The sequence below is a fragment of the Pollachius pollachius genome (genome assembly GCF_949987615.1).
Source record: "Pollachius pollachius genome assembly, chromosome: 14".
Classification (NCBI taxonomy): Eukaryota; Metazoa; Chordata; class Actinopteri; order Gadiformes; family Gadidae; genus Pollachius; species Pollachius pollachius.
In genome coordinates this window covers 855,963-878,872 of record NC_136947.1, presented here as the reverse complement: position 1 = coordinate 878,872, position 22,910 = coordinate 855,963, and the positions used below count along the sequence as shown (strand labels likewise).

At 44.7% G+C, this 22,910-nt stretch overlaps 2 protein-coding genes and 1 long non-coding RNA gene across 4 annotated transcripts in view; 1 reads left to right on the top strand and 2 right to left on the bottom strand.

The window, feature by feature from the left end:
* LOC307086419 overlaps positions 1-18,321 on the bottom strand; it is a 44,056-nt gene extending 25,735 nt beyond the window's left edge. The window contains exon 1 of the long non-coding RNA XR_013812434.1: positions 18,201-18,321. This is a non-coding gene — a long non-coding RNA (uncharacterized lncRNA). The remainder of the gene's footprint in view (positions 1-18,200) is intronic.
* Positions 3,781-5,094, top strand: LOC307086417 (interleukin-8-like). Of its 2 annotated transcripts, none has more exons than XM_079751615.1 (4): positions 3,781-3,923; positions 4,017-4,149; positions 4,281-4,367; positions 4,573-5,094. In XM_079751615.1, exons 1-4 carry the CDS (start codon positions 3,851-3,853, stop codon positions 4,640-4,642), a joined length of 363 nt encoding a protein of 120 aa, XP_079607741.1. In that variant the 5' UTR covers positions 3,781-3,850; the 3' UTR covers positions 4,643-5,094. The 2 variants fall into 2 exon arrangements, with proteins under 2 accessions (XP_079607741.1, XP_079607740.1); XM_079751614.1 differs by having other exon boundaries at positions 4,570-5,094.
* An 865-nt stretch (positions 18,322-19,186) lies between the features above and the next one.
* LOC307086415 (peptidase inhibitor 15-like) lies at positions 19,187-22,324 on the bottom strand (the record flags this gene model as incomplete). The annotated part of the gene is made up of 5 exons (XM_079751612.1): positions 19,187-19,322; positions 19,645-19,760; positions 20,458-20,590; positions 21,007-21,125; positions 22,055-22,324. 5 exons carry the CDS (start codon positions 22,322-22,324, stop codon positions 19,187-19,189), a joined length of 774 nt encoding a protein of 257 aa, XP_079607738.1.
* Between the last annotated feature and the right edge of the window lie 586 nt (positions 22,325-22,910).

The window sequence follows — 22,910 nt, the reverse complement described above, 5'->3', positions numbered from 1 at the left end:
CAAAGGCCAACGATCCAAACTATATGGTCCCCGTCACATGTTCTTTGGGAGTTTGACAAATATAAGCTGACAAATATGAATATGCCACGCTTCACTGATGCACAAGGCTTCTGTTGGAAAGCTGAAGGAAGTGAACTGAGACGTGATCAGTAGAATATGTAATATCTCCAGGGACGTTATTAACATACAGAATGTCTCGTCTGCAACGACAAGTACTGCATTTTGTTTAGCATTTGCCACTTGACATTCTAAATATCAAGTGGCCCTTTCCCATTAGATAGAAAGCACTTAGGTGCCAGGAGAAGGCGGGGCTTTTCAGCCTTTTTTTCTTTTACAGACTTTTAATCTTTCTTAAGCATTGTCCTTTCTCACTCAACTTAATTGTACTTTTCATCTTGTTTTGCCCTAGTTTGTACAAAGCGGTCCTTTTTCCTTTTTTTTTTTCATTTTATATTACCCCACTGGCTATGATGTGTCTATTGGTCCCTTCCCTAGATTAACAAGGTTAAATTAGTGACTGCCAGACCCTCAATCAACATAATTCATCATGGTACATTGTGAGCTATGCAATCCTCATTTTTGAAGGTGACCTGACATTTTTCACATCTGACTTAATGACATAATCCTACATTCTTATCTAAATATGCTAATCGAACTTTAAAATACAGAAAAGATCTTCACTACCTTCACAACTACGTCTTCACTACCTTCTATTGAACAATTCTCTCAACTATCCACAGAGGATTCCTCTGACACCCTGCTATCCTCCCTCTCCTCCTCTTTGGACTCCCTCTGTCCCTTCCACTCCAGACCGGCACAATCTTCACCCCCCCCTCCTTGGCTGTCTGAATCTCTGCGGACCCATAGAGCAGAGTTGCGGGCAGCTGAGAGGAAATGGAAGAAATCAGACTGTCCTAGTGATCTATCTCACTATCTCCTTCTTCTCTCAGGTTTCACCTCCACTGTGTCAACAGCCAAATCTGCCTTCTACCGGACCAAAATTAACTCCTCCGCCTCAAACCCCAGGAAACTGTTTTCCTTGTTCTCTTCCCTCCTCAACCCTCCCTCCCCTCCTTCTCCTTCCTGCCTCACTGCTGATGACTTTGTTACCTACTTTACCCAGAAAGTAAAGGACATTAGCTCCTCTTTTATCACTGCCACCATCCTCCCTCCCCCGACCCCCACCTCTGTCTTTACCCAATTCATCCCTCTCACCTCAGACGAGGTCAACATAATTATAACATCTAACCATGCCACCACCTGCCCCCTTGACACTATCCCTTCCTCCCTCCTCCAGGCTGTGTCAAACGACATCCTGCTATTTCTAACCGCACTTATTAACTCCTCCCTCACTTCTGGCATTGTTCCAACGTCTTTCAAGACTGCCAGAATAAAGCCTCTCCTCAAAAAACCAACGCTTGATACCACTGACATCCAGAATTACAGACCGGTATCTCTTCTTTCATTCCTCTCTAAAACATTGGAACGTGCCGTCGCTAACCAACTGTACTCCTATCTCTCATCTAGCAACCTGCTTGACCCTCACCAGTCAGGCTTCAAAAAAGCACACTCCACTGAGACGGCTCTCCTCGCGGTGACTGAGTCCCTCCGGGCGGCCAGAGCCTCGTCCCTCTCATCGGTTCTCATTCTCCTTGACTTGTCTGCAGCATTTGACACTCTGAACCACCAGATCCTCCTCGCCACTCTCGCCGAGCTTGGCATAGCTGAATCTGCCCTTTCCTGGTTCACGTCCTATCTGATGAATCGCACTTATCAGGTAACATGGAATGGCTCCTTGTCCAAACCTTGCACGCTTGATACAGGTGTCCCTAAAGGCTCGGTACTGGGGCCTCTTCTGTTCTCCCTCTACACCAGATCTCTGGGCTCTGTAATTACATCCCACGGCTTTTCCTATCACTGCTATGCTGACGACACTCGCTATTTCTCTCCTTTCCCTCATCTGACAAAGCCCTGATTGCAACACGCATATCTGAATGTCTGGCAGAAGTCAGCACCTGGACAACTGCCCATCACCTGAGGCTTAACCTCAACAAGACTGAGCTCCTCCTAATACCAGGGAAAGATTGCCCACACATGGACTTACTGGTCTCTGTTGAGAACATCACTGTATCTCCTTCTCCAACTGCCAAAAGTTATGCTGCACCGCAAACATCACTGCTGTGGCCCGATCCTGCAGATTTGCACTTCACAACATCCGTAGGATCCGGCCCTTCCTTACAAGGGAAGCAGCTCAGCTTCTAGTCCAATCACTGGTCATCTCCCGCCTCGACTACTGCAACTCGCTCCTGGCTGGACTCCCTGCCTCTGCGATTAAACCCTTGCAGCGCATCCAGAATGCGGCAGCGCGCCTCGTGTTCAACCTACCAAAGTTCTCACATGTAACCCCCCTCTTCCGAGACCTCCACTGGCTCCCTGTAATAGCTCGCATCAGATTCAAGATGATGGTACTGGCATACAAGGCAGTCGATGGAACTGCCCCTGCCTACCTCCAAGCATTAGTAAAGCCACACACCCCAGCTCGATCCCTCCGCTCAACTACCTCAGCCGGACGTCTGGTACCGCCATCGCTAAGAGCAAGCAAAGGTCGATCAGCAAAGTCACAACTTTTCTCTGTTTTGGGACCTCAGTGGTGGAACGAGCTCCCTACCGATGTCAGGACCGCAGAGTCGCTCACCAGCTTCCGCAAAAGACTCAAAACTCACCTGTTCAGAGTTCATGTCGACTCTGCATAGAAACTAATGAGGCACCGTTGAATGTTGTACGTCCTGGCACTTGTACAAGGTACTTAATTGTGTAGCATCTACAGTAGCTGCTATCGCTGCTTTACACGGGGAATGGGTTAGCCTAGCGATTGTAATACTTGCACTTGGTTCTATGAACGTCTTTACTGTACCGACAGCGATATATTGTTTCACTTCTTATGACAAATGTACTTATTGTAACAAATGCACTTATTGTAAGTCGCTTTGGATAAAAGCATCTGCTAAATGCCCTAAATGTAAATGTAAAAGATAAAGGTCTGAAAATCAAATTTGTTGTTTATTTTCATTTCCTTAAATTTATTGTTCAATAAATCTGTTCAATAAATACAAAATTTAAAAAATTAAAACAACTAATATAATTAAAAACAACATCAACAAAAGGATAAAGCTTTTGTTATTAATGTTATTGATATGAGTATTGGTAGGGGTAGTAGTTATAGTGGTAGTTCCTTGTATTTTTTCTGGGATTGATAAAGTACATTTTATCTTATATATATATATTTATTAATCATAGTTGTGAATGAATACACTTCTATCCCCCTTGTACTGATTTATATTAAAAAGATTACCTTATCATGAATAGTTGAAAAAGATATCAGTCTTCATTTTGGTTTCAAACCTCTTATAGAGGAAAGATCCTGCCAGGTCCCTTGTGGTAACAGACTTCAATGAGGCTGTTGAAGTAAATCAAGTTTAAATCATTCACTGCTTAAGAGTTTATATTGTGATAGTACTGGTCACAAGTATGGTAAAAATAATTGTACATCCTGTGTTGAGAAAACCTCAGGCTATTCTTGCTGCAGAAGGCGGCAAGATCCTTGTCTGTAAATGAGCCTTGTCTGTAAATTCCCAGATATGACATTCCCGAATTGCTCGAGATTCCTTAATTGTTGGCTGTGAGCCATCCGACAGCTTTAAAAGGCTGAACTCTCTTTCTCAGAGCCAGGGTTATTCAGCAGTGAAAGTGATAAGAGCTGTCGAAGCAGAGAGAAGAAAAGTAGCGAAGAACCAGTCAAACATCAGAAGATCAGAAAACCTCAGTTGTTAAGGTTGATTGTTTTCTAAAAATGAAGATGACAAGCGGCAAAATACCCATCAGCTCACTACTGGTTTTCCTGGCCTTGCTGACCATTACTGAAGGTAGGTCCTTATTCATCTATATTCATGTGATTATTAAGAGTAAGACAGTTGACTTGAGGTGATCTAAGTCTACTCTAACTTTTGTCTCCTAAGGTATAAGTCTGAGGGGCTTGGGGATGGAACTACGCTGCCGCTGCATCAAGACAGAGAGCCGTCGGATTGGTCAGCACATCAGGAAGGTGGAGATCAATAAGGCCAATTCTCACTGTGAAAAATCGGAGATCATGTGAGTCCTCAATATTTTGTTCACATAACCTCCCTCTGCAGGATCTTATGGAGATTTTCCTTGAACCTTTTTGGGATATTATGAGAAGTGGTTGGTCGTACTCATTATCTGCTTCATGTTTGGTGTTTCAGTGCCACTCTGAAAAAGACGGGCCTAGAGGTCTGTCTGGATCCTGAAGCTCCATGGGTCAAGGAAGTTATTGCGAGGACGATGTCAAGGTAAGCCCAGACCCCTCTCTCCTAAAGGCAAGCAGACTCTCTGATTCATAGGTCCAGACGTACGCTTGAATGATCAGCACAAGTCTTGCTTTGCTTGTAGCTCCTGGATTGTCAAACTTGACCCTTTGAACATAGAGGATAATATGTTTAAAGCTTCTTCAAATGCTCTTACTAATCATTTATTTTCCACCTCTCTCCACAGCAGAAGACGTTTAAATCTCCAGACAGAATTGTTCAATGCTGGGCTGTCTGTGGACGAGCACCACCAGAAGTAGTATTACCATGAGGAGACAAGGTCACTGAATTGCTGGTGTGGTTGATAGACTATTTGTGTTATGTTCGTGGTGAAATAATGCCGGGCACTATTAAGCTATACCTCGTATAAGTGTTGCATGAAACCTGAATATGGTGTGTTTCATTATTAGCATATTTCTTTATAAGAGTTGTTTTATCTACCTGTTCTGCCCCTGGCATTGAAAGTGTTTTTTTTGTAATGTATGTGGCATAGGTGCCTGTACCTTTAAGAGGGAATGCTCTAAGGGAGGGGCTGCTAGTTAGGTGACCGGAAGTCACAAGCACGTTATTCACATAGAGAGCATGCAGGATCGACAGCTTGATCAGCTCTTCCATTAAGATGCAGTTCTACATCTTCTTGTTTGTTAAAGCAACGTCTGTAAGTATTATCTTTATTTTCCATGTGTTGAATTATAGATTTACTTCTTTATGCTTACTGTTTAGCTTTATTAATACTTACCTTATGTTTGTATTGTGTTTACAGTTTCACGAAATTACCATTAAACTACATGAGTAATCCTCAACACGCTGTGGAGTTTTTTGGGAAACGTTTAACTGAGTGGATAGTTAGCTTGCTTGGCTAGCGAGCCCATTACAGTGAAAAGACGGCAACACAGCTAACAAGATAGCCGAAGACAGCCATCTTACAGAGCTAAATTGCTAACCAGCTAACGGAAAGACATCCATACAGCCTGTACGCCATCATATCTGTTGCTGGTATTAAAAACGCACCGTCATTATGTCAGCAGCTAACAGTAAAAACAAAGAAAATGGAGATAATAAGTCTGTGAGCTCTCGCTCTTCCGGTACATCGTCCAGCTCAAAGATGTCTATGGCTGTGGCCATGGCCAAAGCAAAAGCTGAAGCAGCGCAAGCTAGAGCGGCACATTCAAAAAGGGAAATTGAATTAAAGGTAGAGCAAGCACGGATTAATGCCAATCTTGATGCATTAAACGAAGAGAAAGAAAAAGATGCTGCCATAGTGGAGGCTGATTCTCTGATGGCTGGTATGAGAGAACAGTGGATCGAAGTGGTCAGTGAGGCTGCCAGTAAAGTACAAAAAAAAGCAAAGAAGAGCGTACTGCTGCTTACGTGGCAGAGCAAGCCAGTATAACTGCAGTTAATTCGCCAGTCAATATAAATGGTGACAATCCAACATTACCAAACCCACAAAGCATCAGCCAAGCCCAAGACATCACTCCTGATGAGACTACGTCATTCTACGCATCTCAAGTGTCGCATTATAGAGAGACTACACCTGACTACACACCGCAAGTCCCTCATCATATTAAAGCGTCGCCACATTATAGCCTAAATAAGCATTTGCCATCCCCTGTACATCAGCCTGTCTATGGAGCGCCCTGTAGAGTTGGATGCGACCACTGTCAAACCACCAATGACCTCGCTAAATATCTGGCCTGCAGCCACCTCGTGACATCAAGACTCACTGTATACGATGAACAACCAATGAACTACTGGTCATGGAAAATGTCGTTCCATAGTGCTATTGACAACCTGGACTTGTCTGCTGGAGAACAGCTCGACCTTCTCACCAAGTATCTCGGAAAAGAGTCAGCAGAACAGGTTAAACAGATTAAATCGGTCAATATCAGACACCCGCCTACTGGATTGACTATGGCATGGGAGCGGCTCGACGAGCTATACGGCTCACCGGAGGCCGTCGAACAGGCCCTCTTTGGTAAACTGGAAAACTTCCCCAAAATCACAACAAAGGATCCACAGAGACTTCGAGATTTAGCAGATCTGTTGTCAGAGCTGGAAGCAGCTAAACAAGATGGCTACTTCACCGGTCTTTCATACTTGGACACTTCAAGAGGAGTCAATCCTATAATTGAGAAACTCCCACACAACATTCAGGAAAAGTGGATCTACTTCGGATCACGATACAAACGTGACCATTCGGTCAGTTTCCCTCCTTTCTCTGTGTTTGTCGACTTCATTCGCAATGAAGCAAAAGCACGTACAGACCCAAGCTTCAACCTCTTCACACAAGTTCCAGCAGAGAAAAAGAACAAGTGGGAGAGGCCTATGAAGGCGCCTGTATACGTTCACAAGACCCAAGTCTCTTCAGTGGACAAGCCTGAGTCAAGAGTAGGTAACAAACCAGCGGACCCAAGCAAACACTGCCCCCTACATGGAAAGCCTCACCCCCTGATGAAATGCAGAGGCTTTCGAGAAAAGAGTTTAGAGGAACGCAAACAGTTTCTCAAAGAACACTACATCTGCTTTCGCTGTTGCTCCTCCACAGAGCATCTCGCCAGGAACTGCTCCGCCGATGTCAAATGTATGGAATGTGAGAGCACCAACCACACGACAGCACTACACCCTGGACCAGCAACCTGGAAGTCCAATTCGTCCCCTCCCGCTTCAGAGCATAGCGGGGAGGAGGACAAAGCGGAGGCCCAGGAGGTCACTTCGAGGTGCACTCAAGTGTGTGGCGAAGGATTAAGTGCGAGAGCCTGTGCTAAGATCTGCCTCGTCAGTGTGTACCCCACTGGACACAGACAGGAGTCCAAGAGGATGTACGCAATACTCGATGATCAAAGTAACCGCTCCCTTGCACGTTCAGAGTTCTTTGATGTCTTTAAGATCTCTGGGTGCTCCTACGAATACACTCTCAAGACATGTGCAGGGCTTAAAGAGACAGTGGGGAGAAGAGCCATCGGTTACACTATCGAGTCACTGGAAAAGAAACTTAGCTTTCCTCTACCTACGCTTCTCGAATGCAACAAAGTCCCTGACAATCGAGCTGAGATACCTACCCCGGACGCCGCACACCACCATACTCACCTGAAACGTATTGCAGATGAAATACCACCTCTCGATCCTGATGCTAACGTACTCCTCCTTCTGGGAAGAGACATTCTGAGGTTACACAAGGTCAGGGATCAGATTAATGGTCCAGGCAATGCACCCTTTGCCCAAAGACTGGACCTAGGGTGGGTCGTCATCGGTGACGTTTGCCTTGGAGGTGCACACAGATCACCACAGGTGAACAGCTATAAAACATCCATCCTAGAGAACGGTCGTGCTACCCATCTACAGCCATGCAACAACCAAATCAAAGTGAAAGAGGTTTTCAGTCAAGCACCTACATATCAAAACCATCCAGTACCTACCTTCGCATATAGCTTAGGAAAGCTAGCAGAAGACAGCTTAGGCCAAGCCATCTTCACTCGTACTGCCGATGATCACAGACTTGCACCTTCTATGGAGGATCTAGAGTTCCTTCACATCATGGATGCTGAGTTCCACCAAGACAGCTCCAAAAGCTGAGTCGTACCTCTGCCTTTCCGATCCCCAAGACAACGGCTGCCCAACAACAGGAGACAAGCGCATGACCGCCTCCTCTCGCTCCGCCGCACTCTGGAAAAACGACCGCAGATGAAGTCCCACTTTCTAGAGTTCATGCAGAACATGCTTAGCAGAGGACATGCAGAGATCGCTCCACCCCTGCAAGTAGGGAAGGAATGCTGGTACTTACCCCTGTTCGGCGTGTACCATCCCAAAAAGCCGGACAAGATCCGAGTGGTCTTCGACAGCAGCGCATCACATGAAGGAGTCTCACTCAACGATGTCCTGCTCACCGGCCCGGACCTGAACAACAGCCTGCTAGGCGTCCTTATGAGGTTCAGTACGGAGCAAGTAGCCATTACGGCTGACATCGAACACATGTTCCACTACTTCGTGGTGAAGGAAGACCACAGGGACTATCTCCGCTTCCTATGGTACAGGGACAATGATCCTACCTGCAATGTCGTGGACTACCGGATGCGAGTGCACCTTTTTGGGAACAGTCCTTCTGCTGTGGCCGTGTACGGTCTGAGAAGAGCGGCCAAAGAAGCAGAGGCATAGTATGGCAGTGACGCAAGAAGACTCATTGAACTTGAGTTCTATGTTGACGATGCTTTGAAGTCGTTCGCTACTGAGGAAGAGGCCATCAGCGTTCTTGGAAGAACACAGAAGATGCTTTCAGCCTCTAACCTCAGGTTGCACAAGATTGCATCAAATCAACCAGCAGTCATTCACGCATTCCCACCTCAAGATCGCTCCAAAGACGTCAACAACTTGGATCTTTTTGTCGATGACCTGCCAGTCCAACATAGTCTTGGATTGTCTTGGAACATGCGAGCAGACACCTTCACATTCCAGATTGAAAACGACAAAAAGCCATTCACTCGCAGAGGGGTGCTGTCAACCGTAAACAGTCTATATGACCCTCTAGGGTTTGTTGCACCGGTCTCTGTACACGGAAGGCTGATACTCAGAGAGCTCACCACGCAGGCAGAGGATTGGGACTCACCACCCCCAAAAAACATGGAGATCGAGTGGACAAGACGGAAAGAGCCGCTTCAGGACTTACAGGACCTCCAGACACCTTGTCCTTACACGTCCCTCTCTACCGCAGGTGCACAAGTAAGAGAACTCTGTGTTTTTGCAGATGCATCGGTGAAAGCTGTTGCAGCTGTGGCCTACATTAAGGTGACGAACCACGAAAACCAACCCGAGGTTGGCTTTGTCTTCGGGAAGGCAAAGCTGGCGCCTCAGCCTGACCTCACTATCCCAAGACTAGAGTTGTGCGCTGCTGTACTTGCTGTGGAGATAGCCGAGCTGATAGTTGAAGAGATGGATGTCACATTCAACAACATCACATACTACACAGATAGCAAGGTTGTCTTGGGATACATCCACAACCAGTCGAGGAGATTCTATGTGTTCGTGCATAACAGGGTTCAACGTATCCGTCAATCACCCTGTCTCGGCCAGTGGAAGTACGTCCATACAGACCTTAATCCAGCCGACGTTGGAACAAGAACAGCTACTCCAGCCCTCCTACGCAGCACAACATGGCTCACCGGGCCAGACTTTCTTAAGAGTGAATCCTTGTCCACTCCTGAAACTGAAGAGAGCTACGACCTCATCGATCCTTCCTCTGACTCTGAAGTACGTCCTCAGGTGACCACAAGTATCACTCATGCAGCCATAGGTATGGTTCATCCTCAACGCTTTGAACGTTTCTCTAAGTTCAGCACTCTCGTCACAGCAGTTGCACACCTGATCCATGTAGCACACTCCTTCATCCGCCCTGTGCAAGGCGAGTGCCGAGGGTGGCACATCTGTCGTCCTACAGAGGAAGAGCTGGCGAGAGCTAAAGTGTGCATCATGAGGAGTGTTCAGAACCATTGTTATGCAGAAGAGCTGAAGTGCATAGCCAAAGGGTTCCCCATTCCATCCTCCAGCAGCCTCTGGAAGTTGCATCCTCTCCAAGACCCAGATCAACTCCTAAGAGTAGGAGGACGCACAGCACAAGCAGGTTTAAACATGAATGAAACACACCCCATCATCATCCCTGGCCAGTATCATCTGGTGACTCTGCTGGTGTGTCACTATCATGAGGCTGTGAAACACCAGGGAAGACATCTTACTGAAGGTGCAATACGGGCTGCTGGTTTCTGGCTGGTGGGAGCAAAACGCTGTATCGGCAGTCTGCTGTACAGATGCGTCACCTGCAGGAAACTGCGAGGAAAAACCGAACATCAACAGATGGCCAATCTGCCAGCAGAACGACTCCAAGTAGCACCTCCATTCACCTACGTAGGTGTTGATGTTTTTGGGCCATGGGAAGTCGTCTCACGCCGCACAAGAGGAGGACACGCTAACTCTAAACGATGGGCTGTGATGTTCTCATGCATGAGTTCAAGGGCAGTTCATATTGAAGTGATCGAGGCAATGAGCACCAGCAGCTTCATCAACGCTTTGAGAAGGTTCTTTGCCATCAGGGGCCCCGCAAAACAGATTCGGTCCGACTGTGGCACGAACTTCGTCGGCGCTTCCCGAGAGCTGGAGATGGACAAGACAAGTCCTACTTTCCAGAAAGTGGAAAAGTACCTGAGCACTCAGAGTTGCACCTGGGTGTTTAATCCGCCCCACGCATCCCACATGGGGGGAGCGTGGGAACGTATGATTGGCATCGCTCGCCGTATACTGGATTGTATGCTGTTGGAAGAAAAGAAATCTCGTCTGACCCATGAAGTTCTCACAACATTCATGTCCGAGGTAACTGCTGTCATGAACGCGAGACCACTCATCCCAGTGTCATCAGATCCGGAGTCGCCTCTCATCCTCACCCCAGCAATGCTCCTGACCCTCAAAACAGGTTCTACTCCTCCTCCTCCTCCTCCTCCTGGCCACTTTGATGAGGCAGATCTCTTCAAAGAGGAATGGAAGCAAGTTCAAAGCCTAGCTGACATCTTTTGGAGCAGATGGAGGCGTGAATGTCTCAAAACCCTGCAGCTACGTCACAAGTGGCAAGGAAAGAAGCCTTGTCTCCAAGAAGGGGACATCATTCTCTTAAAAGATAGTCAAGCAAAGAGAGATGAATGGCCCATGGGCATTCTCACCAAGACCTTTCCAGGAGAAGATGGATTGGTTCGGAAAGTTGAAGTGGAAGTCGTCAAAGGTGGAACCAAGAAGACGTTCTTTCGTCCTGTTACAGAAGTTGTTCTGCTTCTGTCTCCTAAGACTGATTCTGTTAATTAATGTAGAGTCTTGTAAGACCCTAAGTGGGGAGTGTTCTGCCCCTGGCATTGAAAGTGTTTTTTTTGTAATGTATGTGGCATAGGTGCCTGTACCTTTAAGAGGGAATGCTCTAAGGGAGGGGCTGCTAGTTAAGTGACCGGAAGTCACAAGCACATTATTCACATAGAGAGCATGCAGGATCGACAGCTTGATCAGCTCTTCCATTAAGATGCAGTTCTACATCTTCTTGTTTGTTAAAGCAACGTCTGTAAGTATTATCTTTATTTTCCATGTGTTGAATTATAGATTTACTTCTTTATGCTTACTGTTCAGCTTTATTAATACTTACCTTATGTTTGTATTGTGTTTACAGTTTCATGAAATTACCATTAAACTACATGAGTAATCCTCAACACGCTGTGGAGTTTTTTGGGAAACGTTTAACTGAGTGGATAGTTAGCTTGCTTGGCTAGCGAGCCCATTACACTACCTCTGAAGGAGTTTTCCCTTCTTTTCTCAATCGTACAACTTAGAAAATGTTTTGAAAATTCTTGAATTTATTTTTGCTGTTTAGTTGGTTTCGCTATGTTTATTTTTCCTCCAACTGGTTATGTGAACATGGTTGAGGGTTACGCCATATTTCCAAGAAACTGACCACCGTTCGCGAGCCAATGTCCCTTTCTTTTAATTGATATTTTAACATCCCGTCATTAGTTACATTCAATTAGTTCCATTTTTGGCAGTTAAGAGTTATGAAAATACGTCTACAAAACGATAAATTCACGTCAAAAAGAGTACGACCGTTGCTGGAGACATGAAACCCCGCCCCTTTGCCCGACATCGCAAAGGAAGTCGTCCAATCAAGCCTGATTTCCACCGGGGACGTAAGCGCCGCGGTCACCGCTGCTGATCGCTGCCACTCTAATCAATGAAACCATTCCCACCGGGCGCGCTGCGGAAAGTTCTATTTTTGACGCGAGCCGTTGCTGAACCGCGTCAATTTCAACAGAGCAGATCGAGCCGGGCAGGAAGTGAAAAAGTAAAAGCCATAGAGAATCCGGTCAATTTTCTAAATAAAACACAATACTCAGCTCATGTAGCCTATCACAACTTCACATCAACATTACGTCATGACCGGTGGAACCAGGTCAGCAGTCAATCAATCAAAGGGTCTCAGAGAGTCGGCAACATGGACGACGAGAGACTGATTGTCGAAGTGGAGCAACATAAAATAATTTATGAAATAAATCATCCTTTTTATAAGGACAATGTCAGAAAGGACAAAGCCTGGCATTTAATTGCAGTAGTTTTGGGAGTGGAAGGTGAGTACATCAGGTTTGGGATTATCGCGTGATCTCGTGTGAATACAGCCGGCACGCAAGGCAGCGCTACGCTGCCGTTACGCGCCCGGTGGAAATTGACGCAGGGCAGAGTTCGCTGCCGTTCCGCGGCGCGTACGTCCCCGGTGGAAATCAGGCGTTAGCCCCTAGATGAGTCACTGCAGTGTGATCCGAGCCCGCGGCCCCCAGCAGTCGAGGGCTTTGAGTGGTGCCTCCCTCACACATCTCCATATCAACCCGCCGACCTTTGGCTGGTTGGCTACTTCAGCAGCGCTATTTGGAGCGCAGAGTGGAACGGGTGCTGTGCCTGGGTGGGCTCTGTGATCACATGCTGCCCACTGGCCATCGATAGAGAGAACTGTGCGGTCCTGGAGCTGCTGTTCATCTGTGCAGTATCTTGCACTAGATATGCCAATTGCGATATGCTTTACAATGTGTGTGTGTGTGTGTGTGTGTGTGTGTGTGTGTGTGTGTGTGTGTGTGTGTGTGTGTGTGTGTGTGTGTGTGTGTGTGTGTGTGTGTGTGTGTGTGTGTGTGTGTGCGTGATCATGTGTTTGTGTTTATTTTATATCACTGGATTCCAAAAAACTGAGGAATTTTTAACAGAAAGAGGAAATTAACAGAAAGCACAAAATGTAATGTGAATTCTAATTAATTATGTTGTACTAGTAGTAGTGAATCGAAGTTATGGTGGAACAATGCTGTACAAATGATTCATTCAAATAAATTCCCTATACTACTTTATTAATGCTTTTAAAGTGCTATTAAACACATGGAATTGCATGCACAACCTGATTTAGCATTGATGCACCACTGCTGTGCTCCTCTTATTGAAGGTGTATTGAAGGGCCGTTAACAGGATTTCACGCAGCCCCAGAATGAAAATAAGGTGAGCATCTTTAGAGGCCGGCTCTGAGAGTTTGTTCCTTTAAGTCCTCGAGTAAAGAGGCCGTTGAGATGAAGAAGGGCAGCCTAAGGGCAGAGAACAGCCATGAAGGAGCTGTCCTAGGGAAACTAAATACCACAAAAAGATTGCAAAATTGTAATATGAATTATGTAATAAGCAATGTTACAATATAAAAAAGTGTGTACTTTATATGGAATAATGTTATAAAACTGCCCAACCCTTACCCCTAACCCTAATCTCAGAGTAGAGTTTTCCTATTCCTAACTCCTAACCAAAGTGTAGTTACTTGCTGTTACATTATTTTAAGAAGTGTTCCTACTTGTCTAATTAAGACTGTTACTGGACAATATAATGTAGAGTCTTACTGCCTAGGTTAGCGCTAAAGGGCTAGGCTGGAATAGCATGAGGAAGCCAGCAGGACCTCAGGTGTCTAAGACGATTTGTCGGATGAGGTGAGCCGTGGCAGCAACATGATGCGTTGATCAGTATGTTAACAAGCTCTTAAAAAAATAACTGGCTCGGAGAGGGCGACAGTGTTTGACACACACAGCGATGCTACAGAGAGGCAGAAGAGAGAAAGACAGGCCATCAGTGAAGGCAGTCAGGTGAACAGCTAGAAATCAGCTGCCCTTTCACCACCTGCACGGCCGCCTTTCCGGAGGGTTCTTCCTGGTTATGCCGGGTTTGCCGTGTACAGCGGCATCCAATCAAATGTCTTCAACAATAATAGTTCCTGTTCTCTCAGAACGGGGTGTGAAAGGAATCCTCTGGAATCAATCAAATTCTGGGTGACTTCTGGGGAGCCATTGTCTCACCCAGGAGGGCAGGGGGCGCCCGGGGCGACACTCATCAAGAGGTGACTTTCCTTTAGAAACCGGCTTCGTATGGACGTGGTTACTTGGTTACTACACTTGGTTTAAGTTCAAAGGGGAACGTCAGGAGCCGCCAGCAAAGGGCCCTCAGCAGGTCACTGTAGAGCGAATGCTTCGACCAAAACATCGACACTAACCCTGTAAAGGTCTTCAAGGCATCTATAATCACACACACATTCGATCTATGGCTATGGAAATAGGATCCCTGGATTAAAACATATTGTTTTGTAACTATAAGCCACAAAATCACATTGTCAAGATGGGGGATAAAGCCACAGCAAAGGTACAGATGCTAAACACTCAAAAGTTTGCATATCGATAGCCAATCATGACCAATTTTAGATAACAGCCAACCGAGAGACATCTCTGGCCAATCTTTAACCGCAATCACCCTGTCGACTGGCCCTTGAATGGCGATACAGCATTGCTAAATGGTTGTTTAACCATCTATTGACGGATGAATAGGGCTGGTTTCTTGAAAGAGCTTCCATTGGTTTTCAGTGAAAACCGTGTCTCACAGCGTCTGGTGAGGCGATGCACCCTATGAACAATGGCCTAGGTTAATCCATCCATAAATTGTTGATTGCATGAATTTGTTTTGCCAAATTCACCTGAAACAGAAGAGTGCTACTCTGTTGCATGCAGTGTCCAAAAACCTGATGGTACTCAATAAAGTTCCCAATTCATAACTTAAAGTTTCTGAACTTTTCTAGGGAGCTACCACAATCTTCGCAAACTTAACAGCACCTAGATTTTTTAAATATATTGCATGTTAACCTCGGTGAAAGGTTGGATTTTTGTTTTAATGTCGAAAACAATAGCATGTCTTTCTCGCATACTGCCATCTTTGTGCTAGTATTAGAAAAAAAATCACACCCTACATTAAATACATTGCAATAGGAAACATAAATATTAGCTAAACCCTTTGGGCAAACCTCTGAGTAACATGCATACTCACTCACTCTCATTGTAATAGCTTTCAGGCTGCAATTCACTCTAACCACTTTTGTGTTATGAGCACAATGAAATACCCATAATCCTCCTGGTTTAGATTAGTTTGTCAGCTTTGATAGTCGTGACTGCCTCCTGATGTTTCATCTGGCAATCCGCCCGCCCTAGTGCGTGGGCCGCTGCAAGTTCGTGTGTGCGCGCTTAGGTGTTTGTGTACAAGTGTGTGTGTGTGTGTGTGTGTGTGTGTGTGTGTGTGTGTGTGTGTGTTTGTGTGTGTGCTTAAGTGGTTTTGTGTATACGTGTTTGTGTACACGTGTGTGTGTGTGTGTGTGTGTGTGTGTGTGTGTGCGTGCGTGCGTGGTTGTAGAATTGTAGTTTGCACACATTTGTACGAGAGTGTGTGCAGGAAGGAGAGCACCTGCTAACACCTGCTAATGTTCATTAAATCATTTACCAGCGTGACATATCAGTGAGATGATGAAAGCTGTGATTCAACAGAGAAGAAGTGAAGGGTGTTTGCACGAGAGGCGGGAGAGAACATCAACACCAAAGTGGATATCATCATTGTCAGCAAATAAGACTGAAAGAACATGAAAAAGACCAACAGAGAGATATGTCAATATATATACAATCATATAAACATATGAAATCAAGTGTGAAACCTTGTGGGACACTAAAGTTATACACTCCATGGAATTGCTATCAGTTCAGTTTCATGTGGGAATCAATAAGAATCAATAATGACTTAAATTGTGCATTCATATGGTTGAGGGCTTCCGCAGTATCTTCCAGCAAATGAGCACCATGGGTATGGAACTATTTTGCCTACAGCTATATTTGTAATCCCATAACAAATAGTTTTCTTCAGAAAAAAGGGAAGCAAAAGCGAATAAAGATGGCATACACAAATGTCATTATAATTAAATGGTACATCCTAGTCATTCAGCTTATTGAGTACAACTGTCTGTAGAACGATTTAATATGTTGACTAATGGCTCCAAGCTGAGACAATTTGACACACTTTGTTTACCAGGTGGGAAGCAAAGAAAGAGCAAATGGAATACAAAGGTACAGATAAGGCTATAGAGTATAATGGGTTTATAGGATCTGCATGTTTTTTCCAACACTAAACACACAAAAATATAAATATTTTGCAGAGAACACAATACACTGTATAATTGTACTGCTTACAATGTATAATGGTGTATAAAGTACGACATCATAACAAAAGTGAAGAACAGAGAGAACAAGAGGTGACTACGACAAGACAAGGGTCAGTGGTGGTAGGCCAGCCAGAGGATGGCCATAGCAGACACACACACGCACACGCACGCACACACACACACACACACACACACACACACACACACACACACACACACACACACACACACACACACACACACACACACACACACACACACACACACACACACACACATACACACACACAACCACACACACACGCACGCACGCACGCACGCACACACACGCACGCACACACATACACACACACAACCACACGCACGCACGCACACACGCACGCACGCACACAGACACACGCATGCACGCACACACACACACACAACCACACACATGCATATACACACAAAAACACACACATACTCACAAATACACACACAGATACACACGCACAAACACAGACACACACACAACCACACACACACACAACCACACACATGCATATACACACAAGAACACACACATACTCACAAACACAGACACACACACACATGCATACACACACAAAAGTGCACATACACACACACACACACACACATGCATATACACACACACGCGCGCACATATACACACACACAAACAAACGCGCACAACACACACACACACACACACACACACACAGAAACATGCCCACACACAAGCATAAACACACACACACACACACACACACATACACACACGTGCACATATACACACACACTCACACACAAGCACACGCATGAATTTTTCATTTTCTAAGACAAACCTATGAAAGTGATAAAAGACAATGGCCGACCAACCACTAAAAGCTTCAACAAAGGTGATCTGTACAGACCAGAGAGAGGTCATCACGTAGCGCTGCGCTGAACAACAGCAAAGCTGAGATAAAAAAAAACTGAATCAATCTATTGCAGCGAGTACAATAGAAGATGTGATATTGACGTGTTGTCCAGCTCTTCAGATGTGTATTGAATCCATACTCTAGGTAACTACATACAAAGTCTTTCTCTACAATGACATTGATACTGTATTCTATGAAACTGGCATATTAAACTGCAGTATACATAAAGATCCTAGAATCCTCAGTTCAGCCAATGGGATTCAGCCCTCATCAAGGGAAGAACAAGGCATTATTATTCAACAGGCTACTAGTGTCCTACTGTGCCTTCTTTTCTGCCTCCATTCCTAAAGCCCCGAGAGAAGGGGCTTTTCGCAAGTCCATAGCGTTCAGGCTTGAGCTCTCCTAAACGCTAAGGTGTCATTGTTGTGCAATCTACACCCAATAGCAAAATATTCAATACAGAGGACTTTATAGAACATATCTAACGCATTATTATTGAAGACATGGAATACCTTCTTATTCTATAAAAAGGGGATGATACCTATTTATTTGGGGCACAATCAAAGTGTAAAACAGGTTTTGCTAAGGAGCTCATTACGTTATTTTCGAAGAGAATATTGTTTATGAAGCATGCCTGAGAGGAGACACATTGATATCTTATAATATAATAGCCTATTAGTTAAATGTACTTATTGTAAGTCACTTTGGATAAAAGCGTCTGCAAAATGCCCTAAATGTAAATGCATAAATTGCCATAGTATTTCCCTATAGGGGGATTATTTGCCCACATTGTAGCATGAGTTTGCCCAGATTGTAGCATGCTTAGTTTTTTCATTTCTTACTTACAGAGTTTGGTCTTGCTTTGGTCTTTTTGATGTCTAATTATCTTCCGCATGTTGAATGTCATGTCGTGATCTGGACTTTATCATTTTAGGTCCTCAATGTAGGCATATGTCCTTCGTTCCTGCTGTAACTAGTTTCTCGGGTCAAATAGAGAAATACTGCCATCACCTGGTATAAGTACGGTATCACCACAGATTGAATGGGGACGAAGGCGGTTTGGACTGAAAGGAGAGATTTCACCGATGCTTCATCGTAGGAAAAACACAGGTATCGATCATAACACTAATTATGGGTCTGCTTCTTTTACCTACCAGGGCGCCGTTAGCAGAATACACTAGTGAAGATAACACATTTAGCATGGACACACGCTATAGAACATTCACATTGGTAGGCACTAGGCAATTCATTGTTAATCAAAGAAGACCCAACAGCCTTTTGCTTTTTCATCTCACATTTTTATTTTAAAAGGTCTTAAATGTCAAAATGTTGCCTGTGGAAAAACAACATTAAACAAACTATAACTGTTGTGACTCTGGTAAATTAGGATAAATTGAAATCACTTGCAATACAATTTCACCAAACCTTTGATGGATGCTTTAGGACTTTAACTTTAAATCACGTTCTATGATTGTTGTTAATCTGGATATTATTAAATAAACCTAATGCACACGTTATTTTCATTGGACTATCATAATGAAATATTAATAATACTTTTAAACCTCATGCCAACACAATAGTTATACAACAACTTGATGTTATTGATCGATTTAAAGTACATAGACTTTGGTAGGCTTACATCAATTGCTTGATGTAATAGCTTAACCAAAGCATCACATGTATAATCCACTATAAATTCATTGAACACTAAAACACGTTCCACCTCTGGCTATAACAGCCCAATATGCAGACCTTATATTTAACTCTGCCTCAATGAAGCTAGCCTGAGGTGCTACAGGGTCCCCTCTTCCCCATCACTGGGGGTCCCTGCCTCACTTGAACCAGTGCATGAAGTTGGACTGGGCCGGAGGGAAGCACACGTTGTTTCTGCAGGAACCCCCGTAACCAGGGGGACAGGAGGAACAGGGGACCCCCACGCGGTATGGGGCCTCTCCGATCCAGTTCCCCCTAAATGGGAAGCAACACAACGCCATTTATTAATTTATTTTAGAATAAAAATAATAAATAAAAGCAAATTTAGTCAGTGTATGTATGTGAGTATTAAGCATTAGGCATGCATTTCTGTGTGTGTGTGTGCGTGTGTGTGCATGTGTGCGTTTGTGTGCGTGTGTGTGTGTGCGTGTGTGTGTGTGTGTGTGACCATTTATATAGACACAACACTGATTGATTGTCTCTAACTTGGCTTTTGACATCATGGAGCGTGCCATCTCACGGTTCTACTGGCGGGTGGTATAGAAGCCGAAAGCAGGAGTGAAATCATTCCACCTACTTTGGTGAGTAGTTGCAGACCAGGTACGTAGCCTCTCTCCACAGCTCTCCCCACACTAGCATGTTAGCGCAGGTCTGCACAGCACAGCCCACCCTATTGGTGGTCGCCCACACCATCTCCATGGAAGGAAAAGACACTCCTACTCATTATAATGCCATGATAATGAGGACATTTGTATTACGTAGATGCATTGTATTTTAAACAGGTGAAAACTCTGGAATCTCCCTATGTGTTTGCTGCCACTGTATACAGACAGGCAAAAGGTTTATGTTTTCATTTTGCATATATCAATCTTTGCAAAAATGCATCTTTCAAATACCATTTTATTTTCATACTGTGCCTCCAGCATACTCCATAAAACGACTCCATTGAACTACAGATGATTTATGTCCCATTTTACAAAATATCAGTTATATATCAGTTAAAGGTCCCAGTAGCCATTACGAGCCGTTTTGGAAATCTGCCCCTTATGACATCAAAGGTGGGCGTGTCCACCTAGATGTGTGACGGATAGAAGAGCAACGTTTGCTACAGTCCACTGGGGTGGCTGGTGGACTGATCTATCCAGCACACATCTAGGTGGACACGCCCACTTGTGATGTCATAAGGGGCCGATTTCCAAAACGGCTTGCAACGGCTAATCACACTCACACCTGGTGGCATGTCACAGGACCTCTCAAAGACATTGCCAGTTGTAGGGTCACCACATTCAGCCCATTGGAACATCACAGGACCATTCTGCCTCTGAAATGAACAATGCTGGGAAATGTGTGGATTTAAAAGCAAACGCACACAAACAGCCGGAGGAGGTACCTGGGTGTAGTGGGTGCACATGGGGCCATAACAGAGCAGGGGGCAGGCCGGGTTGCAGAGGCCGGGGTAGGGGAAGGCGTAGTCCTTCACCTCATCGAACCAGGGCTTCACCAGCTGCACGATGGAGGTGTAGCTGTGGAGAAGAGGCGGTGACAGAGTTGGTGTGAGCCAGCTTTGTTCGTCTGTGTTTGTTAAGGACTACTCACACACACGCGCGCACACGCACACGTGCACACACACACACACGCACACACGCACACACGCGCACACACACGCACACACACACACACACACACACAAACACACACACACAATTTGACCCCAAGGTACAACCCTTACTTAATCTGGCAGTTTGATAGGATTTGACCTAGCTAATCAAAATCAAACAGAAGATTGTTTTGCGTTCAACCATTCTTTGAGCACATTTGCTCAAAGTTAATTTTCTGCAACTTTCCATGCATTTATTAATGTTATTCTGTGTTCCGATTTTATTCTGGGTCACCCCTTCTAAACCCGGCCGGGCAAGCCCCTGTATGCTGGGCTAATCACCGTCCGGTCCTGACCGACAGGTTCTGGCCGTAGAACTGGAGCAGATAAGCAGGTCCGTGTTCCCACCAGCAGGTGGCAGCCCAAGCTTCGGCTTTCCTGGCCAGATCGTTGTCCCACACCTGTTGGTCGCCAAGGTCATAGTACAGATCTCAAAACATTGCTTATGAACTGTTTATGTTTAACAAACCATAGGAACGAAAATACAAAAATGTTCGGCTGAAACACCCAAGCATTCCCGCAATCGTACGATATCTAGGTGTGGCAAAACTGGATCACTCACACGTATAAATATCATTGCTGCTTCTATAATAAACCTCACTGCTGACTGCTGTTATCGGCCCGGGCAGCTAGCCACTGCAAGAGGAGGGAGTGAGACATGCAAGGGCGTAGGAACCGGGGGGGACGGAGGGGACGTGTCCCCTCCAATATCGGAGACAGGCGCATTTGTCCCACCTAAAAATTATACCGGATCTGTCAGGTTTCCGATATGTGTCCACCCCAATGTTAAACTAATTCCTACGCCCCTGGAGACATGTGTCATCTGATCTAATGGATTTCCACCTGCAGAAGGGCATTATGTCAGGGTGACCTCAAGATTATACCATCCCTGATGGATACCGGGATGGACGAATGGAAAGGTTTGTGAAGACGAGTCATCTTGACCATGGTGGGGATGGCAAAAGGCGTATAGGCCTACCAGGAAAATGGAGGGGTACCTGCTGGACCTGTCATAATTTATAGGTCTACTTCGACTTTATTGGATTCAATGCAGGTCCAAGCACAACAGCAATTCACCCGGACCCGGTTATCTGCAGAACTTTTGGCAGACAAATGCTTTAGTAGCACAATTTCGGTCTTGGATTACATGCAAGAGCCAACTTGTTCTATGCTGCCACCTACTGGTTAAATTGTGAATCATTTTATAAAGTTGAATTGTGCGCTTCTTGGCTATTTCACAAAATCTATTGTAAAAGTTGTGTTGCAACATTTTGTGTCCATTTGTAAGTTCAGAACTGCAAACTCGAAATGTACGGATAGATTTTCTTACCATATATTCCATATTTGCTGCAGGTGGAAAGACGTTTGCTCGGACTTGGTTATGATAATCCAGGATTTCAACCATATCGCTCTGCGTTATGTAACGTTTTCTTCGAGCCCTGATTGGCGTCTGCGACACAGTTGGTTTAATCGCGTTAAAAACGGTGAGGTTGCTTGCAAGAAATGAATCTATATTTGAGTTTAAAGCAAGTGTTTTTGCTTCGGGCGGTGAAGCTGTGGCCAGCAAAAATATAGCAAACAAAAAAAACATGTTTCTCATTTGAAGGTTTGTGATCAAATGCGCAAAATAAAATAGGCTGTCTCGTCTCTTGGACCTCGGCATTCAACTTTATCAGAGATTTCTGATGAAAGATATATCCTCTGATGTGGAACTGAGGAGACCCCCTCCCCTTTCTCTCTTTGGCCTCAATTAGCCTACCATGCCATCTTTGCAGTTCTGCATGTGAAGTAGAATTAATGTTGAACAATGGTTTTAAATAGATAGGACTTAGAACTATTTTGCTGATGATTTCTTGCTATTTATGTTTGACACCCAACATAAACTCTTCAGAAAGTTTGCAGTGCTATAGGCCTATTTAACTTTGTAACTCAATCATATTGGTCAAATGTAGCCTATGAGTGAAATTTATATTTCTAGAAGGGACAATAGCCATTTCAACTTATCCATAGACGACCTAAATCAGTTGCCATTAAACTAAACTGAAACCGAGACAACAAACAATATGTTTTTATGTGCATCCTATTTTTCGTCATGTGTCGTAACTCTAACTCTTAAAAACGCTGTGACATCCTTTTCATGTTTTTCTTTTATAGGTTGTCAACTAACATATGCCCTTACATAATTT

Excerpts from the sequence above, each read along its gene's own strand:
- LOC307086417 (XM_079751614.1), top strand. The coding sequence starts at position 3,851 with ATGAAGATGACAAGCGGCAAAATACCCATCAGCTCACTACTGGTTTTC. Across the intron at positions 3,924-4,016 it reads CTTGCTGACCATTACTGAAG|GTATAAGTCTGAGGGGCTTG; the intron begins GTAGGTCCTTAT and ends TTGTCTCCTAAG. Across the intron at positions 4,150-4,280 it reads TGTGAAAAATCGGAGATCAT|TGCCACTCTGAAAAAGACGG; the intron begins GTGAGTCCTCAA and ends TTGGTGTTTCAG.